This window comes from Cyprinodon tularosa, unplaced genomic scaffold, assembly GCF_016077235.1.
Source record: "Cyprinodon tularosa strain WSP-4 unplaced genomic scaffold, ASM1607723v1 ctg1020, whole genome shotgun sequence".
Lineage (NCBI taxonomy): Eukaryota > Metazoa > Chordata > Actinopteri > Cyprinodontiformes > Cyprinodontidae > Cyprinodon > Cyprinodon tularosa.
The window spans coordinates 143,554-169,333 of record NW_024037806.1 but is presented as its reverse complement, the minus strand read 5'-3'; the positions used below and the strand labels follow the sequence as shown (position 1 = coordinate 169,333).

Below are 25,780 nucleotides of genomic sequence, written 5' to 3'. Positions count from 1 at the left end.
GACTACTGAATATGACCCCCTCCATAATTACTTTGCCCACTATCACCTTGTTTTCTTCCATTTAGATCTTACTGACTGACCCGTGGCTTTTCTGTATGTAAATCCTTTTTCCTTTTGGCCTTTTTCTCCGAGTAGCACACACAAACCAATGTGGGATTCAAATACCACCATATTGTCAAAAGTTTAAATACCACAGCGCATGCCTATTTTGATACAGAAATAGTTCACAATGGAGACCCAGCTGTTCTTTATGTATAGCCTTAATGTGGTTTGTTTTCACTATCACAGCTATACACACTGGATGTTCAAATAAAAAAAAAACTTTCAAATAATTGTTGTTCAAAGAAACTAATATACTTCAGTCTAAACTAACCTGTGAAAAAGGACTTCAATGAACTGAAATTTAGTAATTGTAAATTTGTTTCCAGCACTGCAATAAGGCTGCACCATTAAGAACTGTACTGTAGAGCAACAGTAGCAGCTCAGTGTAACCATGAAAGTAATGTTGGATGCAGGGATATTTTCCTTCATAAAAAAGTGGTGAGGTGTGCTGGTCTTTGAAAATAGTTTTTGTGTGTGAGTTTTAGTCTGAGATAGTCTTGTGCATCTAGAGGGCTTCTGTGTTTTCACGTTGATGCACTTCGTGTTTTTCTGCCCACATTGCAGCTCAGCTCTGCGTAGTGATTTGGGCAGCATTGCTTAATAAGCAGAGGTTTCATGTAACAAAGTACAAATACTTACCTTAAGTAGAAATTTTGGCTATACTTTACTGGAGTAATGACTGTTTTTTACACAACTATTTACTTCCACTCATAACATTATTTTTGCAATCATCTCTACTTTCTACTCCTTACACTTTAAAAATAGATAAGTTTTCCCCGTATAAGCTCCTTTGGGTTATGGCCTGTTGGTATAAAAAAAAAATTAATCAAAATAATTTATTTCATCCAGACAATTTCTTTGTGGCTCGACTCTGTGCTGTACCAACTTGTTAGCCAACCAAACTGGTTAATCAAGATGATGCAAAGTTAAATTTCAAAATCTTACCAATAGTTATAAAATTAAGATTATTAAGTATAAAGGAGTTATCCCGAATTCTAGGAAAATTATTTTTACTTTTATATTTTTAGTTTCAAAAATTGCACTTACACTTAAGTAAAAAGCTTAAGTTGATACTCTAACTTCTACAAAAGTGTTTTTAAATGGTAGGATTTCTACTTCTACTTAAGTAATCAACATTAATACTTTTAACACCTGTTATGAAGACAGAATTTCAAAGCAAATTGCATTTCTCAAAAATAAAGTTAAAATAAAAAATAGAGAATCTCAAATTATACCACCACACTAAATTATTTCAAATACATTTTAGAACAATAGAGGGATTTTCTATTCTAATTTCAATATCACACTTTTCCTAAAAATTCCCTTGGCCCTCAACATACCACTAGGGGGTGCTCATAAGCCACAATTAACAAGTACCAGTGTTTGAGAATGAATGTTTTGGTTGGTTTGTTGCACTTTGGTCAGAAACGTTGGCTCTGTTCGAAAACCTAGGACGGGTCCTCCAAGGACGCGGTCTACCTAGACTGGATCCTCCGAAGTCCTTGAAAATAAGGAGAACGGAAGAGTTTTGGCTGTAAATTCGACCAGGTCTACCCTTTGGCGGGTTTTACCGCCGTATGCTCTGTTGCTTAGCAACCGTGAACGTTGACACACAAAGCAGGAAAAGAATGAATACAGAAGTTTTCAAAACTGTTTATTTCTTTTTTATTGTGAAGTGAACAAAGACTACACTCACAAGAATCCCGAATGGAATAAAGGTTCCAACCACCGGGAGCAGGAACAAATAAAATCAAATGTAATGATAGAAACCTTAGTCAGTTAAATAACATGCTGCTGTCATTTTGCACATCTCTGATGTTGCTGCTATTTTCAAACATCCATTACTGTAAAAATGTCCATAGCTGCATATTGGTTATTTATTCCCCAGTTTTATATTGTTAAAACACTTTACAGTATTTTATTGTTTATATTTTAACTCTTCCCTATAATGTTATTCTTATACATTTTCCTAAGGTCCACATTTGTGTGACCATTTTCTATAATCTTTCTGCTGCTGTAAATCTGCCCATTGTGGGACAATAAAGGGATTTTCTATTCTATTCTATAAAAGGGATAGAAAGATATAAGTAAATCTAAACAATATATTTACAAAAAATATATCTGCAAAATCTCTAATATTCAACAACAAAAAATACAAAGTTAAGCATATTGTGCAAAATAGCAATAAAAAGATAAAAATCCTATCAGATTTATAGTATATATATATATTAGTATCTGTCCTTAAATTACAGCCAAACCCATTTACACAGTAACAGATTAAAACCTTTAGATAGACCAAACATTACCGCCACATACAGTATATGACTAAGTAACCATTAAAACAACTATTTTCATTCATTTCAGACGGAACTATTCACAGAGTTGTATTATATTAAACTGAACTTCCAATTTTCACCACTGTTCGGCGCCAAGTCACCTTTACTCTGATCACAGCTTGCTTGGTCTCGCAATGAATCCTGGGATATCCAAGAATACCGAGGATACATCGGACCCGTCCTTCAAATCGGGCAAAAAAAAGGACGCATTTTAAGGCCGCATAACGAGGACTCTTGGAATCCGACCAGACCTCGGCGCCGCGCTATGACGTAATCGGCCTTCGAATCCGGTCTTCTAAGGATGCGTCCTAGGTTTTCGAACAGAGCCGTTGACTCCAGTGTATTCCCATTCATTCACTTGTTTTATTCTGTCGTTTCCAGTTTTCAGTACATTGCTTTAAGTGTTCAACCTTTACATTTTGATGAGTTCCTTAGTGACTAAGGGAACTAAGGCTTAGTCTACCAGTATGCTTGCCTTTATCAACCTTCCCTTTTTGTCTGAACTTGGTCTGGATTTTGGCGCCAGCTGACTGAACAACCAATATCCTTTGCAATAGTGTTTGATTTAACCTTACTAAAAAGTGTGATTCTTCCTCTGTTTCAACGGATATCTCTTGTATTGGTTCCCCAATTCATGTCAGTCCACTTGGTGTTCCACCTCTCCAGTGTGAGATCAATCTTTAACTGCAGAGCAAATCTGATGTAAGAGAAACATTACTGAGGCACAGATTTAATTAAGGAAATCAGTGCAGTCTGAAAGCAATGTGCAGCCTCCAGGGCATGAAGAGAGTTTGTGACAAGGATGATGCACTTCAAGCCAGGTCTTAAATTTATGGCCAATATACCATCCAAATATCTAAACAGATGTCTTAGCTTAACTTAAATCCTGTAGGTAGCCCTAATAAATTCTATAAGAACATCTTCCAGATTTTTGTTTTGAGAATACCAGAGACCTGGATGATGATAAACAGTCACGTAGAGAAGAGCACAAAAATTGTGGCAGAAAAGTTTGTAACTATTGAAGTTTTTGAAAAGTGAAAAGATCATGAGGCCTCAATCATGTGTTGGAATTCTTTTCTTAAATCCCTTGCATTACCCCCCCATTAAAGACCCAAAAAAAAAAAAAAAAAAAAAAAAAACATACAATTTGTTCTAAGGAATTTATTATGCAGTATAAGTATTGCCATTTTCCAATCAACATTTTTAGTTTTTGATACAGCTTAAATGTTAGACATTTTTGGTACAACAAAACTTTTACATGTAATTAAACTTTTAAACAAAAGTTGAAAATAAATAAAAAATAAACCAAAATAAATTCTCTTCTTAATGACTTCTTCAAAGCAGCTCCTACAATAAAAATAAAAAACATTTTAAATACATATTCAACAAGCTTGGCAAGATGCCATTATGCAATTCAAAATTTCTTTATTACCAAAGACAATTTAAATATTAGAATATTAACAGCTTCATTTTGCACTTTTTATAGCAGACTTCAGGTCAGTAAATGTTTATTTAAAACCTTTCTTGCATGATGGAAGGGCAGTAATTGCATTTCATATTTAGTGAAATATGAAATGCAACGACCAAACGGTCGTTATTCAAATATTGACCAAAAACGATGCATTAAACGCAAAATTAACACACATGCAACATGTTAACTTTCTCTTGCCTCACCTGTTCTCAAAGTCAGTGAAATAGAACCTGTCAGACAATCGGAGTTAGACCAACAGATCCTCACTAGGTGGATATCATGCAAAGAGCCATTAGCCTGAAAGGGTTATAGAGTCATTTCTACAGCCTTGAGATTCCAGCAAACCAAAGTGAGAGTATTAGGTTAGTGTGTTGTTGTAGGGTAACAAAACCTCTGTTTGGCAGTGTTTTGAATGTAAATTTTTTGCACTTCAACATATCTAAATTAAGATGTTGGTTTAGTTTTATTACGGTGCCCAATAGCTAAAAAAGTATAAAGCCTTGCTTTATTGGTTTTGCTGTTCTGTACATCTGATGAACTGGTAACCAGTTAGGCTGAAAACCCAAACAATGTTACAGAGAACAAGCATCCAACTAGTTTCCAATCTACTAAAAGCTATTTTCAGGCTAGAAGTAAATGGAGGAGAGGAATATTATTGAAGTAGAAAAAGCGGCCAATGTAGAGCAGGGGTCCAAGCTCAAGATCTACTGCCCTCCAACCATCAGGTATATTCCTGCACTAAATGAAATGCTTAGTTGCACAATATCATTCTTGTTGAAAGTTGCACAAAAAGCAATTAATGTAGCAAACATTTTATATTTCTGTACATTATATTGTGTTAAAGCATGCCTATTGTATTCTGTCCCCCCCACAAGTCTTTTGGTATCCACTATGGACAGCAAAGTAAGAATCTTAATTGCACAGAGAAATGCATTTAATGTGCATACGACAATGTTTTGGGTTTTTCGAATGAGTGGCTCATTACTAGACCTTTACCAAAATGTAAGGCATGTTGAAAGGAATCAATAAATTCAGTTGGCTTGGTAGGCTTTCCCTAAAAGTTGCAGGGCAGTAGATCTTATTAATTGGAGCTGAAGACCCTAGATTTTGGAGCTCAATGGCTGGGTCCTCAAAGAACCCCTTGCGATGTTCTAAAAAGGTTTTTGGCTTAAAGGAGTGACTGAATGACAAATAATTTTATTTCAATAAAGAACAATACTGACAAATTAGCTGAATTTAATATAACTTAATTTAATATAAATAAGGTATAAAAAGACCAATTAATTTAGATAAGTTTATTCGAAATTTCAGGCCTGACACATAAATTAACATTTAAGAAGAATTTCATTGTTTCTGTCATCAAAATAAAGAATTCTTTCATTTATGATTCTGTTTTAACAGTAATCCTTTGTGCTGGTGTGTAGGTTGCAGTATAGAGGGCTCACCACAAGGTGGCAGCATAGGAATGCATTTATATCCATCAGGAAAATGGCTTATATCATTTAGCAATATATACAGGTGCTGGTCATAAAATTAGAATATCATGAAAAAGTAGATTGATTTCAGTAATTCCATTTAAAAAGTGAAACTTGTATATTATATTCATACATTACATACAAACTCATATATTTCAGATGTTTATTTTGTTTAATTTTGATGATTACAAATGACAACAAATGAAAATCTCAAATTCATCATATCAGAAAATTAGAATATTGTGAAAAGGTTCAAAATTGATGGCCCCTGGTGCCACACTCTAATCAGCTAATTACCTCAAACCACCTGCAAAAGCCTTTAAATGGTCTTTCAGTCTAGTTCTATAGGCTACACAATCATGGGGAAGACTGCTGACTTGACAGTTGTCCAAAAGACGACCATCGACACCTTGCACAAGGAGGGCAAGACACAAAAGGTCATCGCTAAAGAGGCTGGCTGTTCACAGAGCTCAGTGTCCAAGCACATTAATAGAGAGGCGAAGGGAAGGAAAAGATGTGGTCGAAAAGTGTACAAGCAAGAGAGATAACCGCACCCTGGAGAGGATTGTGAAACAAAACCCATTCAAAAATGTGGGGGAGATTCACAAAGAGTGGACTGCAGCTGGAGTGAGTGCTTCAAGAACCACCACACACAGACGTATGAAAGACACGGGTTTCTGCTGTCGCATTCCTTGTGTCAAGCCACTCTTGAACCACAGACAGCGTCAGAAGCGTCTAAAGAGAAACAGGACTGGACTGCTGGTGAGTGGTCCAAAGTCATGTTCTCTGATGAAAGTAAATTTTGCATTTCCTTTGGAAATCAAGGTCCCAGAGTCTGGAGGAAAACAAGAGAGGCACTTCATCCACGTTGCTTGAAGTCCAGTGTAAAGTTTCCACAGTCAGTGATGGTTTGGGGTGCCATGTCATCTGCTGGTGTTGGTCCATTGTGTTTTCTGAGGTCCAGGGTCAACGCAGCCACATACCAGGAAGTTTTAGAGCACTTCATGCTTCCTGCAGCTGACCAACTTTTTGGAGATGCAGATTTCATTTTCCAACAGGACTTGGCACCTGCACACAGTGCCAAAGCTACCAGTACCTGGTTGAAGGACCATGGTATCCCTGTTCTTAATTGGCCAGCAAACTCTCCTGACCTTAACCCCATAGAAAATCTATGGGGTATTGTGAAGAAGAAGATGCAATACACCAGACCCAACAATTCAGAAGAGCTAAAAGCCACTATTAGAGCAACCTGGGCTATCATAACACCTGAGCAGTGCCACAGACTGATCGACTCCATGCCACGCCGCATTGCTGCAGTAATACAGGCCAAAGGAGGCCCAACTAAATACTGAGTGCTGTACATGCTCATACTTTTCATGTTCATACTTTTCAGTTGGCCAACATTTCTATAAATCCTTTGTTTTTATTGGTCTTCAGTAATATTCTAATTTTCTGATATGATGAATTTGAGATTTTCATTTGTTGTCATTTGTAATCATCAAAATTAAACAAAATAAACATCTGAAATATATGAGTTTGTATGTAATGTATGAATATAATATACAAGTTTCACTTTTTAAATGGAATTACTGAAATCAATCTACTTTTTCATGATATTCTAATTTTATGACCAGCACCTGTATTACGCAGGAAAAGAGCAGAGTTCTTCACCCAGGGGGTTTTGAACACATGAAGCTAACCTAATCTGAACTAGATCAGAAGAAACTAGTTTTTCAGGCTGTCTATTAACAAAATCATTAAAATAACCAAAATATAGTTAATGCACCAAAACGCTAAACAAAATGTTTGCCTCAACATCAAATGTTGTTCATCTTCTTCAAAAATGTGTATAATTTAAATAAGTAGCATTTCAGTCAATATTGTAAACTACACATTTGAGAACTTGAAGGCCATTTAGCTATGATGGATGCGGGGGCTAACAGGGGCCCAGTAGAACGGATCCTGGCCCCCCGTTATGGCCTTTATGGTTGAATCAATATAGTCTAATAATATGCGGTGGAACAAAAACCAGACCGGTTTTCTGGATCAATATAAAGGCAACATTTCAGCTTCTAACAAGCTTCCTTCATCAAACTCAAGCAATATTCAATATTCTCCTTAAAAAGTAGTGTGATCTGAGTTATAAGTTGTGCCCCCCCGGAATAAATAAGGCCTCCTCCAGAAGGCAGCTATCCTAAGGCAGGTGTAACTGCACTCTGAACTAGTGGCCAGTTTCTGATCACGGAGGGATAATGTGAGACAGAGCGCAATGATTCCACCTCAGATTCAAGAGAAAGTGGCTCTTATCACCTAATGAACAAAACAAACTTTTTTTAAATGGCTAGGGTCAAAGTCTTGAAAATCTTTTTGCTTTGAGATGCCTCCTACTTAGTTCAGTCTTGAGAAGTGGTGCGATTCAGCAACATTGTAAATGGGGCTGATATACATATCACAGTTAAGGCCCAACATGTTTAGATACTAAACCATTTAGATATTACTGATATGCTAACATAATTTAATAGCTGTAGTGAAAAGGCGACCGACAGATAAAACTCCATGTGTGAGAACAGCTCCGTCAACAGAATAATAGTAAGAATGTGAACTCTGTGGGGGGAGCAAACAAAACAATCATGGTCTGATCTAAGGCTGTTCGTCCTAAATTATCCAATCAGATGATGAGCCACTTGTGAGGATAGTGCAAAGGTTTCAAATATTAAACAATCAAATGCTTTGTGCTGATTGCCAGTCATAATTGTAGTGTATTTCTGCCAGATCACTTTTGGAATCAAACATGCGTCTGATTGCCTATTGTTGCCAGAATTCATCTTTTGAGAATTGAAAATGAAAGCTGCCCATCTTTGTTTTGAAGGATTGGCCATTTGAAGGGAACTAATCTGTATTAATCCAACTCTAACTACATGCAACATTAAGGGAATTCTCAATACAAAAAAACTGCACAAAAGAAAAATTTAATTTCAGAAAACTTAATTGCAAAAAAGAACTATAGAAAAAGAAGGTCCCTAAATTGCTTCTGTCGTAACATTTTATTTATTGCAACCTTTAATATTTTACTTGTTTTATTTTCAGAAGAAGAAAAATAGATATCAGCAGAAATGACTAACTACCCAAAGACTCAGATAGTGATGTGTAATGCTTCCTAAATAACCTTTAAATCCAGAGATTTATAAAATAGGATGTCTCTCATTGATATGGGGGAGAAAAAAAAACACCTCGTGGAGTTGAACAAAAATACATTTCCTCATTTTATTATCTCAGAATTGGTCCTCCATAGTTAGAGTACCATTAATAAAATGAATATAATCTACATTCTACCAGAACAGCCACAACAAAGATGAGGACCTGCAATGAGGTCAGCAGTTTGCTGAGCCGAGATATTAAGCAGCTTTATTTGAAAACCCAACATAATTTGTTGTGTGCACACTGACAAGGCACTTTTCAGGTTTGGATTTAAATATAAATCTAGTCTTTTTTGAGATTTAGGGTTTAATTTCATTTTAAAATTATGGTATAGTTCACAAACAACTAAAATGCAGCTGAACAGAATTTAACCATATATTGCCGGACTGTTCTGAGCATGTCCGATGATGACGTCAGACAAGCAATTTAACTGGCATCGACTCATCACCATCGAGTCAATGCAATAAACTGCTTTTCCTTAGAAAACTTTGAATCAGTCTGACTGTATGGTCTGGTTGAATCATTTCTGTAAAGTGCCTTCAGATGGCATGAATTGGGAATTGAGAATATATAACTAAACTGAATTTGGGTTATTTTGCATACTTTTTGATGTACAATCTGGGATTTTGTTGAGGAAACATTTTCCATGTCAAAATTGAAAAACTGTTTTTCATGCCTTTTGACTTTTTTAAAATTTTCATTGCCTTAAAATATATTTTCCTTGGCATGAATAGAGTAATATAATTTATATTTGCAGTTGTTACTTCATGAATTCTCTATATAGGGTGTTTTGCTTTTTTTTTATCATAATCTTTTTGGGATCTATGGTGTATCGGGATATTTACCTTTCAGGTTGTAGAACCCCTCAAACCAGCATCTTAAAATATCTATATCAGAACCTACAGTTCTGTAGAAACAGCTAACCATTACCTTTTATTTTTTTCCCTTTGTTTTCAATACAAACTGCAACTGTTATAGTTTCAACAATCACCTCATCAATCATTTAATCACTTTAGATATTTGAGGTTTTTTTATCGACCACAGCACCCTCTCTATTCTTGACCACTCTATGCATATAATTAAAATTCATTACCCTGTTGCTCTAAGTCCATTCCCTCCATTACTAATCAACGTCTGATATTTTAATTATAGTAAATGGTTGATTGAACTGGGCCACATGGTATTTCAATTGTACACAAGCTTCAACTACTGAAATGTATAATTGATAATTTATAATCCATTTTTAAAGGTTTTGTTGTATTGGGTCAGTGTAAATAAAAAGTTTTGAAGATGTCACTATGAGTAATTTTCTGGGTTAATTATCTCCATCCCCAGTCTTCTCCAAAGTTGAATTACTGTCCAACACATCAGGCTCTGATGCATAATCCATCATACCAGTTTAATTAGTACAACCTGTGTGATTGAAACAATCATTAAAACCTTGAACCATTACTAATCTGTAGTCAGCTCTAGCTTTCTACCTCTAATTCCTATTAATTACAGCCAAGAGAAAAGTCTGCTTATTATGACATTATGCGTCGAGTCACTTGATTAACCAATGCATTGAAAAAACAATTAGAATTTTCTTCAATATCTTAAAAGTTCAAAATGACAACATGGCAATTATCTTTACCACTGAAATTTCTCTCCAAGTAGGCAATCATGTTGTCCTTTTCCACACTTTGCTGGCAGAGAGCCTTCACCTCTTGACAGAGACCAGAATATCATTCAGCTGCAGCCTTACAACAGAAACCTCCAAAAGAGCACAACTTTCTAATGTTATCTGGTCACACACTTGCTTTTTCATATCCATTTTTTTAGTATTAGTCTCAGTTACCAAGAAACTCAAATATTCAAAGGAAAATAAACCATTTTGATGTAAGCACCCCCACGCCAGAGCACCAAAGCCTCAGCTACATTCCTGATCTTCCCTGATGTTTCTGTTATTTGGTGACCTTTCAGTCTAAGGGGTGATCATTTTTACATGCATGCTTTAACCAGATGTTTTATAACCAAAATGAAACAAACACATTTAATGAAAATTCAACTGCCTAGACTAGATCCAAAAATGCTTTCAGATCCATCTAACAGAGATATAAAACAGTCCTTCCTCATGTCTACTAACAATCTGACAATCAGTATAAACATGAACTTGGAAAACTTCAAAAAGAAAATACCGAGGCTTGATCAGGTGCAACTTGGATGATGAACTGGTACGCAGGCATCACACAGTGTTGCAATACCAGCCTTGGCATATCATCCTCCTCTGATGTTTGTTCTGAGGGCACAGCGAATCCATCTTCCAGGTGCTCGTCCATGCTCAACAGCTTTTAAGGAAAACATAAATAAAAAAATGGAGATTGTAACAATATTTCATAATATAAAATTGAAAATATTTTTGATAGTATAAAATATATAAGACTTCATAGGAAATAAAGGTCAGAGGATAATAAGCTAATAAAAACATTAACAGACCTAGAAGAAAATGTTACAGAAAAAAAATTTTTTTTTTAGAGTTGTGTAAAATATTTTTACTGTTTTTGACTCGTTTGACGATCAGAAAACCAACTAAAACCAAAATGGCAAGCTTTATGTGGAATGCTATTAACAGAGGACACACGTTTCAACTCCCCAAACTAACCAACCTGATTCTGTTTTTTGATAACAGAATTATGCAAAAAGATCAGAAAACCTGTATCTATGTACTAGTTTTCCCTTACACCATTATATAGGCCAAAATCAGCAGAAAATGCTTCAGAAAAAGGGTTAGTGCAACTGGTATAGAGGAAAAGCTCCAGGATAGGTCCCCTCACAGGTGACAATGTGTATGTTAAAAGACCAAAGTAATTTTTCTCGTACTCAAACTTCGACAATAATGCAAATTCTTGCATTTATTCAAACAAACTATTACTGGTAATGTCAACTAAAAACAGATGAAACCTAAATAAATACTGGGCATCAGTGCAGAATCAGAAATGGGCCAACTAGCTGTAATGTTCAACAGACTTGTACATGGATAACATAAAGCCGTATGCTAAGAGTGAACGAGACGTTGACTCACTGATGCACAAAACCAGGGTCTACAGAGAAATGTGGCCGGATGGTGACAAGGAGAGGGGATCACACTCCCAGAAGGGAGAATGGAAAAGATAGAAGAGAGCTACAAATACCTTGTATTGATGGACGTAATTTTTGGGGGGGCGCTGCACTTTTTCAAACATCCGTTGTTGCCCTCTGCACATTTTACTGTCCAAAAGCAATGTTGCGCTACAGTACACAGACAATCATTGAGCGGTAGGACCAAGAGGAAAAGTGCAGCTCCTAACTGGCCCCCCGTTTTTGCCTTTGTGATTGGCTGTCACGGCTATCACTCCTGAGAAGCTCACTTTACAAACATCTAATGAGCCACTGAATCGGCTCTTTGATTAGATGGTCAAACACACTGAAGTTAGATATGTTAAAAATACTTGCCCCCCCGCACTTCTGAAATCAAATTTCATCCATGCTTGGAATACCACAGGCAAATGGCAACCACGAAAAGGTTACAATGAAAACTGCAACAGTCAAATGCCTACAAGTAAGGCAAGTTCTGAGATGTCAAATCAATGGTAAGAACAAGGTGCAGGAAGTCAACAGCAGTCCTTTGCCAGTAATTAAATACTCTGCAGAGAGTATAAGCTTCCCCAGAGGGAAATTCAGCCCACTGATATTAAACATAAAATCTATTAACCATGCACAGTGGATTCCACCCCAAATCCACTAGCCATAGATATACACTAAGCGTAAAGAAGAAGGCAGAGGCCTAGTGAGTATCAGCACCACCATTGAAGATGACACATCCAAGATCTAAGAATAGGTCAGGAAGATGGTCCCAATGGATGGAGCGCTGAGTGAATGTCTCAGACAGTGGAAGCCAGAAATGAAGGAAAGGAATACATTGAAGTATATAGCCAATTTGCTGGCATAGTGTACAGAAACATCTGTGCAGAATTCAAACTGGAGATCCCCAGGTCAAAATGGAAGCCACCTCCCGAATTGATGGAGAAGGACAGAGCTAAGACCCTCTAGAATTTCCAGATTCAAACAGACAAACTGTTGGTTGGCCTCAACCAGCCAGAGATCGTGATCATTCATAAGCAGCAAGAGACAGTCGTAGTGATTGACCATGGCCAACCCAAATGATGAAAATTTCAGAAAAAAAAAAAAAAAGAACATGAGAAATTGGAAAAATACCAAGGTCTCAGGGAAGAACTAAAGAGACCCTGAAAGGTGAAGGCAACGTAAGTGACCGTGGTCATTAGAGCACTCGGAACAGTAAGCCCCACACTGGAAAAGTGGTTCCGACAGATACCTGGAAAAACTGAGAACCCAGCTGTCCTTAGAACTGCAAATTTCAGGACTAAGATACTGCAAACAACCCTCAAGCTCCCAGGCCTCTGGTAGAGAGCAGAGCTTGAGATGAATGAACCGCCCACCCAATCCAGCAGAACAGTCATTACCATAAGTGCAAAAAGAAGAGCACCATATTTTACACAATTAGATGTCAAATGATGTGGACAAGGACTGCTGACTGAGGTACTGAGCACAGGGTGGGTAAAAAGTTTTTCTTTTTGTTCAATATATTTTTCATGTTTGCTATAACAGTATAAATAAGGATTAATGTTACACTGAAGCTGTACCAATGGGGGTTTAATGTTGACACAGCTCAAAGAGGATCATTTCATTAAGATGAACCTATTCTTTAATATGATGCAGATTAACGTATGTTTTGTCTGCACCCAAATTCTCTTCCCTCCCGAGGGGCACGTGACTAATATGCAGTAAAGAGAAAGGGATGCAGTCTGTTAGATGTCAGTCAGCAAACCTTTGCCATGCCATTTGGCATCCCTTTGATTCCGCCAACATGTTTACCTATTGAGATAATTTACCTCTTTTTATTTCTGTAAGATGAGTTTTTATTCCTCAGAGCCCTCTCCCATCCGATCTCATGGTTGTGATTGGTCTACTAGCTATAAGATGCCCCTTTATACATGCAGTTTCACATACATAATAAAAGCTGGTTTGTGTTAGCCATGTTGATAACCAGCATCGTCATCCTAAGTAGGGGCGTGTTGGCCTAGTGGTTCGGAGCAGTGAGCTTGTGCTCTCAGAAGGTTGCAAGTACCTGGTTCGATCCCCAAAGCCTCTGGGTTCCTGAGCAAGACCCTTAACCGCCGATTTCTCCCCTGGCGTCGCACAGTGGCAGCCAGCTGTTCCCCAAGGGGATGGGTTAAATGCAGAGGTAAATTTCTCCAATATGAGATCACTAAAGTTAAATTCTTCTTCTTATCAATTGCCATGGTTGCAGATTGGGTGGACTGGATAGGCTGGGAGTAATCCCACTAGTTGAAGTTCACTTCATGCTCTGCTCTCTGCAGATAGTCTTTAGGAGTGAATCCTACCTACACTATTAATGGTACAGATTGCGCAACATCAGTAGAAAAAAAGGGATCTACTGATCAGCTCCTGTCACCTCAGCTGATCAGTAAAGCAGTACCCTGAATGCTTGGCTGGAGGCTGAAAAAGTTTAAAAATAAAAGTAAATCCAGCTCATATCTAATTAGAACATTTGCAAAGTGTCTGATGTCCAGAAGCATTTGTAGAACCAGTAGCTAAAGCAACAAACAGCTAGAGTGGCTTTAGTTAGAGAAAATAAAGCTTTACAAAGATGTTGGTCAAGTCAGTTGATAAAGCTCTGTAACGTAGCAATGACTAGGGAAAAGCATGTGACTTGCTTTGCATTTCAGGATACCTCATTATTTCACAGCTGCGGGGCATTTTGAGCTGATTCACCTAAACTAGCAAGGCAATCCACTGTCAGGAAGGTTTGTTGGATACCCTCTGAGGTGGTTTTACATAAAAATTAATGCCTCCGACTTCTCAGATTGCTGCCTCTCTTTAAGAATCCCAATATGAGAATAACTGATGTTTCACAACTGGTCACTAGTTTCTTTATAGGTCACAGGTAGGGGCGAAAGGAAACGAATGTTCGAGAAATAAATAAAATAAAAATTGTAACCTTGGTGAGCTGCATCATTCAATCCAATACTTTTCCCAAAACAGAGAATTTCTTTTGATAAACATGGTAAAAAGAATTAACGCTCCAACTACCAGCCAGAAGTTTGAAACTAAAAGACTCACATCATCCATCCTCCATAAGTCATTGCTTAGGCCTTCAGTTTGACCATAGGCGAGTGCATTCTTTAGAAAATCAGTTTCAATGTCTTCATTCTAGAAAAAAGAAAAATCACCATAAAGCAATCACAGGACTGTCCTTGGATACAAACGTCTGCTGAATGACACGAGTTACTGACTCGAGTACTCACACTTTCAGTATCACGCAAAACAGCAAGCAGCAGCCGAATGTATTCGGTGGCTGCCTTAAGTGTGTCCACCTTACTAGGCTTTCGGTCTTGCCGCATCAGTGGAACCATTCGTTTCAAACGGGAGAACATGGCATTTAGGTTCCTGATCTGCAATAATAAAAGAATGCAAAATTCACATAAAACTAACATTACAAGAACATTGTTAAATCTGCAGCATACAGGTGCTGGTCATAAAATTAGAATATCATGAAAAAGTAGATTGATTTCAGTAATTCCATTTAAAAAGTGAAACTTGTATATTATATTCATACATTACATACAAACTCATATATTTCAGATGTTTATTTTGTTTAATTTTGATGATTACAAATGACAACAAATGAAAATCCCAAATTAATCATATCAGAAAATTAGAATATTACTGAAGACCAATAAAAACAAAGGATTTATAGAAATGTTGGCCAACTGAAAAGTATGAACATGAAAAGTATGAGCATGTACAGCACTCAGTATTTAGTTGGGCCTCCTTTGGCCTGTATTACTGCAGCAATGCGGCGTGGCATGGAGTCGATCAGTCTGTGGCACTGCTCAGGTGTTATGATAGCCCAGGTTGCTCTAATAGTGGCTTTTAGCTCTTCTGAATTGTTGGGTCTGGTGTATTGCATCTTCTTCTTCACAATACCCCATAGATTTTCTATGGGGTTAAGGTCAGGAGAGTTTGCTGGCCAATTAAGAACAGGGATACCATGGTCCTTCAACCAGGTACTGGTAGCTTTGGCACTGTGTGCAGGTGCCAAGTCCTGTTGGAAAATGAAATCTGCATCTCCAAAAAGTTGGTCAGCTGCAGGAAGCATGAAGTGCTCTAAAACTTCCTGGTATGTGGCTGCGTTGACCCTGGACCTCAAAACACAATGGACCAACACCAGCAGATGACATGGCACCCCAAACCATCACTGACTGTGGAAACTTTACACTGGACTTCAAGCAACGTGGATGAAGTGCCTCTCTTCTTTTCCTCCAGACTCTGGGACCTTGATTTCCAAAGGAAATGCAAAATTTACTTTCATCAGAGAACATGACTTTGGACCACTCACCAGCAGTCCAGTCCTGTTTCTCTTTAGCCCAGGCAAGACGCTTCTGACGCTGTCTGTGGTTCAAGAGTGGCTTGACACAAGGAATGCGACAGCAGAAACCCATGTCTTTCATACGTCTGTGTGTGGTGGTTCTTGAAGCACTCACTCCAGCTGCAGTCCACTCTTTGTGAATCTCCCCCACATTTTTGAATGGGTTTTGTTTCACAATCCTCTCCAGGGTGCGGTTATCTCTCTTGCTTGTACACTTTTTTCGACCACATCTTTTCCTTCCCTTCGCCTCTCTATTAATGTGCTTGGACACTGAGCTCTGTGAACAGCCAGCCTCTTTAGCGATGACCTTTTGTGTCTTGCCCTCCTTGTGCAAGGTGTCGATGGTCGTCTTTTGGACAACTGTCAAGTCAGCAGTCTTCCCCATGATTGTGTAGCCTATAGAACTAGACTGAAAGACCATTTAAAGGCTTTTGCAGGTGGTTTGAGTTAATTAGCTGATTAGAGTGTGGCACCAGGGGCCATCAATTTTGAACCTTTTCACAATATTCTAATTTTCTGATATGATGAATTTGAGATTTTCATTTGTTGTCATTTGTAATCATCAAAATTAAACAAAATAAACATCTGAAATATATGAGTTTGTATGTAATGTATGAATATAATATACAAGTTTCACTTTTTAAATGGAATTACTGAAATCAATCTACTTTTTCATGATATTCTAATTTTATGACCAGCACCTGTATATATGAAACTACAGCGGAGCATAAAGCAGCAGCATCTTTGTTTCATAATCAGGAAGGTAGCATTTCATACACATGAAGTACAACACATATCCTTTATCTTATTCTATTAAGATAAACTACATAACCTTTGACAACTTTATATAAAATACATATACATACCTTTTTCTTACTTACAGTGGGTACGGAAAGTATTCAGAGCCCTTTATATATTTCACTGTTCATTGCAACTATTTTTTAAAAATCAAAAAAGTAATTTTTTTATTTCATTAATGTACAATCAGCACCCCATCTTGACAGAAAAATACTGAATCTTTGCAAAAAAAAAAAAAAAATGTCATATCAAATGGTCTTTTGATATCAAATGGTTTTGCTGTAACACTTATTTAAGTCACATGCTGTCCAATTCTTCAGATCCTCCTTAAGATGGTTCTGCGCTCTTTATTGGAGTCCAGTCCTGTTTAATTAAACTGATTGGACTTGATTAGGAAAGGCACACACCTGTCAATGTAGACCTTACAGCTCACAGTGCATGTCAGCAACAAGAATCATGAGGTTGAAGGAACTGCTGAAAGGAGCTCAGAGACAATTCTGGCAAGGCAACTGTCTCGCCAAGGTTAAAGAATTTCTGCAGCATTCAAGCTTCCTAAGAGCACAGTGGCCTCCATAATCCTTAAATGTAAGAGGTTTTGGGACGACCAGAACTCTTCCTACATCTGGCCTTCCAGCCAAACTAAGCAATCGTGGAAGAAGAGGTAAAGATGAACCTAAAGACCACTGTGACTGAGCTCCAGAGATGCAGTATGGAGATGAGAACGTTCCACAAAGTCAACTTTCACTGCAGCCCTCCACCAGTCAGGGCTTTATGGCAGAGTGGCCTGATGGAAGCCTCTCCTCAATGCAAGACATGAAAGCCTACAGAGAGTTTGCCAAAAAATGTATGAAGGACTCCCATACAATGAGAAAGAATGTTGTCTGATTATGCGCACTTTCGTCTGGTTTGGTCTGCCGCGGTTTCCGTAGACTCGTGAACGCGCTTTTAGGAAATCCTATACACTACTGTTTATGCTCTAAAAACATTCTAAATGACTTCGTTTCGAGTAAATTATGGACGCTACCCACTCAGGACACTTGGAATACATTGGACGAGCAGTATGGAGGAATATTGACACGTTTTTTGTGGACCTTTCTGCCTCGGGCACCATAGACCTCCATTATTTGAATGTCAGCAGACAGCAAGAAGCCTCCCAGATCTCCAGATGCATTTGAGATATCAAAAAAGTACTCCAGAGTGTTGTTCAGCATGGGGGTGAGTAGAAAATGAAGGCTAATCATGTTTTGGGTGTACTATTCCTTTAATACATAACTTGCATCCCTAGATAACATTTAAGACACCAAGTTTAATTAATGGCATTTTCATTCCTCGTCTAGCAGATCTTGAATTTGGTAACTAGAATGGCTGCAGCCATCAGCTCTGAATCTGCAAGCATCTGCCAACATTTTTTTCAAGGTCTGAAAGAAGTGCGTCAATCAATGACAAACAGAATTTGGAAATGGCATGAAGTTGTTGAAGTTTGGTCATTGGTAGAGTTATGGTGGGAACCAACCATCCTAACTAGACTCTGGTGCCTCCCTGAATCTACTGCCTTTGCAAGTGGGCTCATTGTTTTTGCATAGTCAGAGAGAAACAAAAGTTTCTCTGGAGTAAACCTGTAAAGGAAAAAACAAACGAAATATTTAGCCAACAATATGTAGCAACTTCAAAATTATGAACTTAAAATTTGCATAACTTATAAAGAACTTATCTCTAACGTATATCAATGACTTGTTCCAGACGGCCCCTGAACGAGTTTCTAACTTACAGCCCCTGTATAATGGCATGTTGGCAGTGTTTTTGCTATAAAACAGGATTCACAGGAGGAAACGGGAAACAGTTCTCCTCCAGACTTCATGCCCATCATAGGGTGAGCAAGAGGGTGAGTGTGATGGAACCTCCCTGCGTTCGAGCCCACAGCCGCAACCAACAAACGTCCAAATCTGACATGACACTGAATCTTCTGTTACCGCAAACCTTTTTTCTTTTTATTAACATTTTTTTTGGGGGGGTGGGTGTGCTAAACAGCAGCTAGGTTAATACTGTAATCAAAGACATCTTTTTATGCAGGCTGGGGCGCCTCCAATGTGCCTGAGGGGAGCAGCTTTCACTGCATCATTTCAGTGCCATTGCGCTGCGCAAGAGGAAACAGTCAGTTCTCAAGACTTCATGGTGAGCAGACGTTTCACAAGAGATGGAGGATCAGGCAAGGCTGAGATGGGAATACACATAAGCTGTCCTCCAACATCAGCATGGTCTCACCAATTTGACAAACAAACTTCCAAGCAGACATGACGCTGAATCTGTGCCAACTGCAAACCTTCTGTTTTCTTATTTATTATTTTTTTTGGGTGGGTGGTAAACATCTAGGTTAATACCACGATTAAAGAAATCTTTTTATGCAGGCTAGGGCACAACGCTGCCCCCCCTCAGGACACTGGCTTGCTATATTTCATGGGCATTGCGCTGCCGTGTGTTATGCATAAGTTAGGCTGTCGTTTGACATAAGTTCTGGACTTGTTACGAATACTCCATGTCTACACCCAAAATTGGAAAAAATAAAATAAAATACATAGAAAGTTCAGCGCATGCCAGCGTTTTATACGATTCTGGGACATCAGGCATACACTGGCTTAATCATCACAGTGTGACAGGGGCCTAATGAAGCCCTGTTTCGATGCTTGTGTCTTCTTGCGGAAAACCAACCAACCGATAAACTATGCCTCACATTACTGTCATCATGTCACTACTTCATTTTGAGTGTTAGATTTCAAAATAAAAGCACAATGAAGCATGCCATTCTGTGGATTGTTGTAAGTAGTTTGTTAGCACATCAGCATAGATAGCCTCTGAGTGTATCATAACAGAATTATCTGAGAGAAAAATGGGCCCAGCAAAAGAAAGGAAGACCTCTCCCATTTGGGAGTACTTTGAAATTAGGGCTGGGCGATAATTCAATAACGATATATATCGATCGATAGACGTGTGGCGCAATAGAAAAAAAGAGGGTCGATAAAAGTTCGATAAAAAAGAAACGCAGTTTTCCTTCCTTCTCATTGTAGCCTAGCATGTAGATTTATGCTAGTCACTGCTTCCTCCCAACCAATCACAATCGCGGACCCAGGCACTCCGTCACCAAGCGCCGCCCTCTCAAACCACAACACAGAGCACATGAATCTGTGCAGCAAGGAGAGGCGGAGGAAATTGTTTCAAAGAAAGGTTTTTGTAGTTCGGCAGTCTGGCAGTATTTCGCTCATGGCAAGTCGGACCAAAAACAAACCAATGTCATCTGGAAAATGTGTCGGGAACCAGTGAAAACCAGTCTGATAACGAAACCAACTTTTTTTTTATCATCTCAGCCGCTCACAGCCGCAGGAGTACGAGCTGTGTAGGCCCCGGCGCGGCTCGCCTCCGAGGAATCTTCGGAAAATATATATATATATTTTCAGTTCTGGGCAGTTTCCCACGTAGTTCTAACAATTGAGATAAAAATGCTGAGGGGCCAGAAACTTCAAAGTAATAACTCAGGTTAAAGCAGGAAACGGGGGCAGCGGCGGCGGTGGGGGGGCATTTATTTATTTGTTATATTTATTTTGGTCACTTTTCTGGTCAATTTAGTTTATTCTTTGTCAGTATTTAATAACTCAGGTCTCTTAAGTTATTTTTCTTTAAAACAATTCTGTTATGGTTAAAAAAGTTGGTTAAATAAAGATTTAATTCGAAGTCTGTGTTTGTGTTTTTTATTAAAATTAAATCATTTAGCAATATTATAAAAAGTTCAGGCAGACCTGCACATAAAATATGGTTTCAAATCTTTTCAATAATTATCGATATCGATCAATATGCATTTTTTTTTATCGATAAGCTTTTTTTCTATATCGCCCAGCCCTATTTGAAATTACTGCTCAAAGCAATAAATTGTGTTTGCACACTAACTGATGTCAGTTTCAGCATTAGCTATTACTTTGAGTCATTGGACATACAAGTTTGTGTTTCAGGTGAATTACTTGTTGTGTTTGAAGCTGGTCTACATTAAAGATATATTGAAGACCTGCCCTCTTCACTTAAAGTAATATGTTTATAATAAAATATTTGACAATATTGCACTTTTTTTTTTTGTAAAGTGACCTTGAGTGTCTAGAAACAATTAACTAATTTACCATTAGGAAATTCTAGGCAGTTGCCTGGGGCCCCCAAGTTCCTGGGTGCCCCATAAAACCCTGTTTACATGTATAGTTAAAACTTCTATTACTTATCTTATTTATGCACATTATGTTTTTGATAAAAATCCTTTGCTAAAATGCCATCAGAATGCTTATAATATTAAGTGCCCCCCCCCCCCTTTAGTGTCCAGAACAGTGGATCAGTCCATTTGCTGCACATGTTCAGAAAGATCCGAACAGACAGCAGCAAACCATTTGAAAACAAACTGTGCTAAGAGCAGTGTTGCCAACTTGGAGCTTTTGACGCTATATTTAGCGACTTTTCAGACCCCTCTAGCACTTTTGTTTTTAAAAAAGCGCCTAGCACCAAATCTACAGTAGCAACCTTTTTCTGACTTTGGCAATGACAAAAGAACTGAACTCTGCTCTCCAGAGCAAGTAGATTTGAAACCCCACCTCCTTCTCTCCTCCATCTTTTCTGCTGTCATGATTAATGCAGCTATAATTTCATCCAAATGAAAAATGGAGAACAGATAAGCAGATTATGGCTTGTCTACAGTGAAAAGAAGAAATGTGTCATTTACTTTTGCTGTCGCCTTTTTGGAAACACAGGAAGGAGCAATTGGCTAAGTGAGCTTAGTGATTGGAAAAAATCTTTCAGTCCCTTTGAGACAGCATGAAAAGTCATTCAATACAAAACTGAGAAAAACCAATAAGGGACAAGAGACGGACAACACTTAGAACAAATAATGTATGTCTATTCTATAAAAATTTCTGTATCTGTATAATGGGTCTGTTTTATGTGCCATCTTCTCAATTCAGAGGGCCCCATGCCTGTTTTTGCCTAGGGCCCCAAATTTCCTGAATCCACCCCTCCATCCCACACATGAGTGGGATAGCAATGATGAACATTGGACTTTTTATTTCTGATTATCGAGACCCCAAGACAAAAAGTGACAGGTGAACAAAGTTTTTTATACAAAGTACTTATACCTACAAAGTACTTATAAACTGAAATAAAAACTTGCAAAGCTAAAGCATAACCTTCTGCTTGAGGGTTCTTCCTGTTAAGAGTTTTTCCCTCTCCACTGTCGCTACAGGCATGCTTAGTGTGAGGGATTGCATTGGAGTCAATGAGTCGATGTAATCAACTGGTTTTTCTCAGATGGAAAACTTTTAATCAATTTGACTGTATGATCTGGTGAACTGTAAATTGCCTTGAGATGAACTGTGTTGTGAATTGGCACTATAGAAATAAAATCTTAGCATACTTGCCATCAATGATAATCCATTAGTAGACTCTACTACAAAATGTTATTAATAATGGACAGAAAAAAAATAGAACAAGACTTACTTCAAAATACAGTTTCAAATTAGACGGTGAGTTTTTAAATGCCAATAGCTCGTGGTACTTTGGTGCACAGAGCTTGCAGCACATTGATAGGAGATACTTTTGAATCCATCTATTTTAAATCATTCTAGGTACGGCCACAGGTGTATAAATGTCTGGTTCTTGGCCAACAACCATCTAGGTGTTGCTCGGCAGGGACAGTCCGCCTGGCTATTTTCCACCTCTTTGATGCCGAAGTTTAAAGCAAACGTGAAACGTCTAAAGGCCCAATCCGACGAACAGCATATAAACCAGGTGTCTTCAATGTTATCCAGGCCAAGGACCCCCAAACTAATGGCGAGCTGGAGCGGGGACCCCCTAATTATATATATGGTATGAAATTGTGTTATCCAACTGTTCCTATAGTCACTCTATTACAAATGGAGTCTTGTAGCAAAAGTAATTGCTCCCCTTTTATTAAAGTATTTCTGATTTGGATTACTGGTTGATGGGACAGGTGTTGTGAATGAAACGGTGCCCAGCTTGAAAGAGCTCCTGTGTCACTGAACGTGTGCATTGATGACTGAAAGACATCTTCCTCTATTTATCTGTTTACTACAGTGTGTTGAATTCATGTTAATGTGTATTTAAAGACATTTCAATTAGTAGGAAAAAAATGCAAGGGTAAATATATATATATATATATATATATATATATAGTTTAATCAACCAAAACTCACGCGAGCCCCATGCAGTACCTCTGAGCACCCTTAGGGGTCGCGGACCCCCTGTTGAAGACCTCCGGTATAAACCAGCAGATTATCAGAAGATTATTACTCTTCTCGTCCAATCACCATCGATTTTTGTCCAGATAGCAATTTATACTAGTTTTATTTCCACACAAATGTGAGAAATTGTGATTAAAATGAGTAACAAGCTTACTTTTTAAAAATGTAAAGAGTAGAAACTAGAGATAATTGCAAAACAATGTAAGGAGTAAAAGTAAAAAAAAGTAGACTGAAAAATTATTACACAAGTAGAGATTAAATGACCAAAAATTCTACTCAATTAACAAGTACTTCTGTTTATACTTTGCTTATTAAGAAGAAGTATGAATAAAAAGCAACAAAGTAAATACTTCGTTACTTTACATGGGTAGAAATGTTGGTTATTTATACTCTACTTGAGTAAAAACTTTTCGGACACCTCTGCATATTTGTCACTTTCTTAGGGAAATAAGTAGAACACATTTAAGTGATACTCACTCTCAGTCGCTCCTTCGCGTTGACCAACTCTCTTTTCTTGACGGTTTGGCTAAAATCTTCTGCAACAAAGTAGAGTCCATCTCTTGCTCGTCTGAACTTTTCGATGCTGCAGTAGAGAGGCAGAGCAGACTCACCGGTCAGCCGCTTCAGAATATCACTCATTCGTTCTGCTTCTGGAACTTTCATTTTACCACATTCACCGAAGACAAATATTTATATATCTATATATAGTTTGTCTTCCTCTTCCTATATGTCAGTCTGCGGTCAAACTTCAGCTAAATACCTGACGAGCGCCTGAGCGGAGAAACACACCTGAGCTGCGAGACGTTAATTAACAGAGCCCACTGCCTTTCCTTTAAAGGAATAGTACACCCAAAACATGATTAGCCTTCATTTTCTACTCACCTCCATGCTGAACAACACTCTGGAGTACTTTTTTGATATCTCAAATGCATCTGGAGATCTGGGAGGCTTCTTGCTGTCTGCTGACATTCAAATAATGGAGGTCCATGGCGCTCGAGACAGAAAGGTCCATAAAAGTCCACAAAAACGTGTCAATATTCCTCCATACTGCTCGTCCAATGTAATCCAAGTGTCCTGAGTGGGTAGCATCCAGAATTTACTCGAAACGAAGTCATTTAGAATGTTTTTAGAGCATAAACAGTAGTGTATAGGATTTCCTAATAGCGCCCCCATGCGCGCTCACGATTCTACGGAAGCCGGCAGACCAAACCGGAAGGAAGTGCGCATTCAGCGTCTGGTCTGCCGATAATGCAAGCGTAGAAGAAGAAATGTGCTGTTTACCTGTGCAAAGAAAGAAACAACGAAAGAAAAATGTCTGAGGACTTCAGTGTTGAGGAAGAGCATGAGTTCTTTGCCGAGCTGAATGCGCTGGTTTGGTCTGCCGGCTTCCGTAGAATCGTGAGCGCGCATGGGGGCGCTATTAGGAAATCCTATACACTACTGTTTAGGCTCTAAAACGTTCTAAATGACTTCGTTTCGAGTAAATTCTGGATGCTACCCACTCAGGACACTTGGATTACATTGGACGAGCAGTATGGAGGAATATTGACAAGTTTTTGTGGACTTTTGTGGACCTTTCTGTCTCGGGCGCCATAGACCTCCATTATTTGAATGTCAGCAGACAGCAAGAAGTCTCCCAGATCTCCAGATGCATTTGAGATATCAAAAAAGTACTCCAGAGTGTTGTTCAGCATGGGGGTGAGTAGAAAATGAAGGCTAATCATGTTTTGGGTGTACTATTCCTTTAACGCCAGCACATTTACTAAAAAAATACAAAAAAACAGATTTACTTATCTTTGGTCGGACAGCTGCAAAATAACTTATCCATTAATTATGCCGGTTTTAATATTATAGTAGACTACAGGTAAAAACAACACAATTTAAGGTAAGGTAAGATAAGGTTCTGAGCTGTATTTTCAATAAGAATTAATAAGTAGCGGAAGTCATAATTAAAAAAAAAAATCAAAAGAATTTAAAAATTCATTTTTTCCCCTGACATGTTTAATGGGAAATGCAAAAATATTTCAGTAATCTGTCGTCCCAGTCGTGACATGCCCTATTCATTTGAATAAATTGTTCATACTATTTTAATTATGTATTGGAAATAATAAAATCTAACAACTTTAGAGCACTAATTAAACGACCAAACCTCTGATTTAATTAGACTATTAAAGTGTTGATATTTAGATATAATCGCGCAGGGGCGGAGCTAGATGGGGGGCCAGGGGTGGCCATGGCCATCCTCAGCCAATCATTGGCCACCCCTGTGGCCACCCCTACCTATTTATTTCCCTCTAATATAAATGGTGGCAACATAATACTCTCAGGTGGAATATTCAAACCATTTTTCATGTATTACCAATTACTTGATAACAAAAACACTGTGGTTAATTATGCACATCAATATACTATACAGTTTTTCCATTTACTAAAGAGTGTGAATAAAATGTGATAGGGCATTTTATTATCAAATATGGATTAAAAAAATACTGTAATTGTGACAAATATTCTGAAGATAAAGAATGTCTATGTTTATTTTTATTTTGAATGAATCATCAAATATTACTCATCCTGGAATATTTGGGCCCTCCTCAGAGATAGCCAAAGATCTAGATAGAACTCAGATCTTG

The 25,780-nt window shown here is 38.0% G+C and overlaps 1 protein-coding gene across 1 annotated transcript; it reads right to left on the bottom strand.

Moving 5' to 3' along the window:
• Positions 1 to 3,754: 3,754 nt before the first annotated feature.
• Positions 3,755 to 23,907, bottom strand: figla (folliculogenesis specific bHLH transcription factor). Its single transcript, XM_038279882.1, has 5 exons — positions 23,628 to 23,907; positions 14,948 to 15,094; positions 14,763 to 14,852; positions 10,760 to 10,909; positions 3,755 to 3,785 (listed from the first exon to the last, which is right to left on the bottom strand). The coding sequence occupies exons 1-5, from the start codon at positions 23,811 to 23,813 to the stop codon at positions 3,774 to 3,776; spliced, it is 585 nt and encodes a 194-aa protein (XP_038135810.1). The 5' UTR covers positions 23,814 to 23,907; the 3' UTR covers positions 3,755 to 3,773.
• Positions 23,908 to 25,780: the final 1,873 nt, after the last annotated feature.

Excerpts from the sequence above, each read along its gene's own strand:
- figla (XM_038279882.1), bottom strand. The coding sequence starts at position 23,813 with ATGAAAGTTCCAGAAGCAGAACGAATGAGTGATATTCTGAAGCGGCTG. Across the intron at positions 14,853-14,947 it reads TTTTGCGTGATACTGAAAGT|AATGAAGACATTGAAACTGA; the intron begins GTGAGTACTCGA and ends TCTTTTTTCTAG. Across the intron at positions 10,910-14,762 it reads ACTTATGGAGGATGGATGAT|CTGTTGAGCATGGACGAGCA; the intron begins GTGAGTCTTTTA and ends TTTCCTTAAAAG.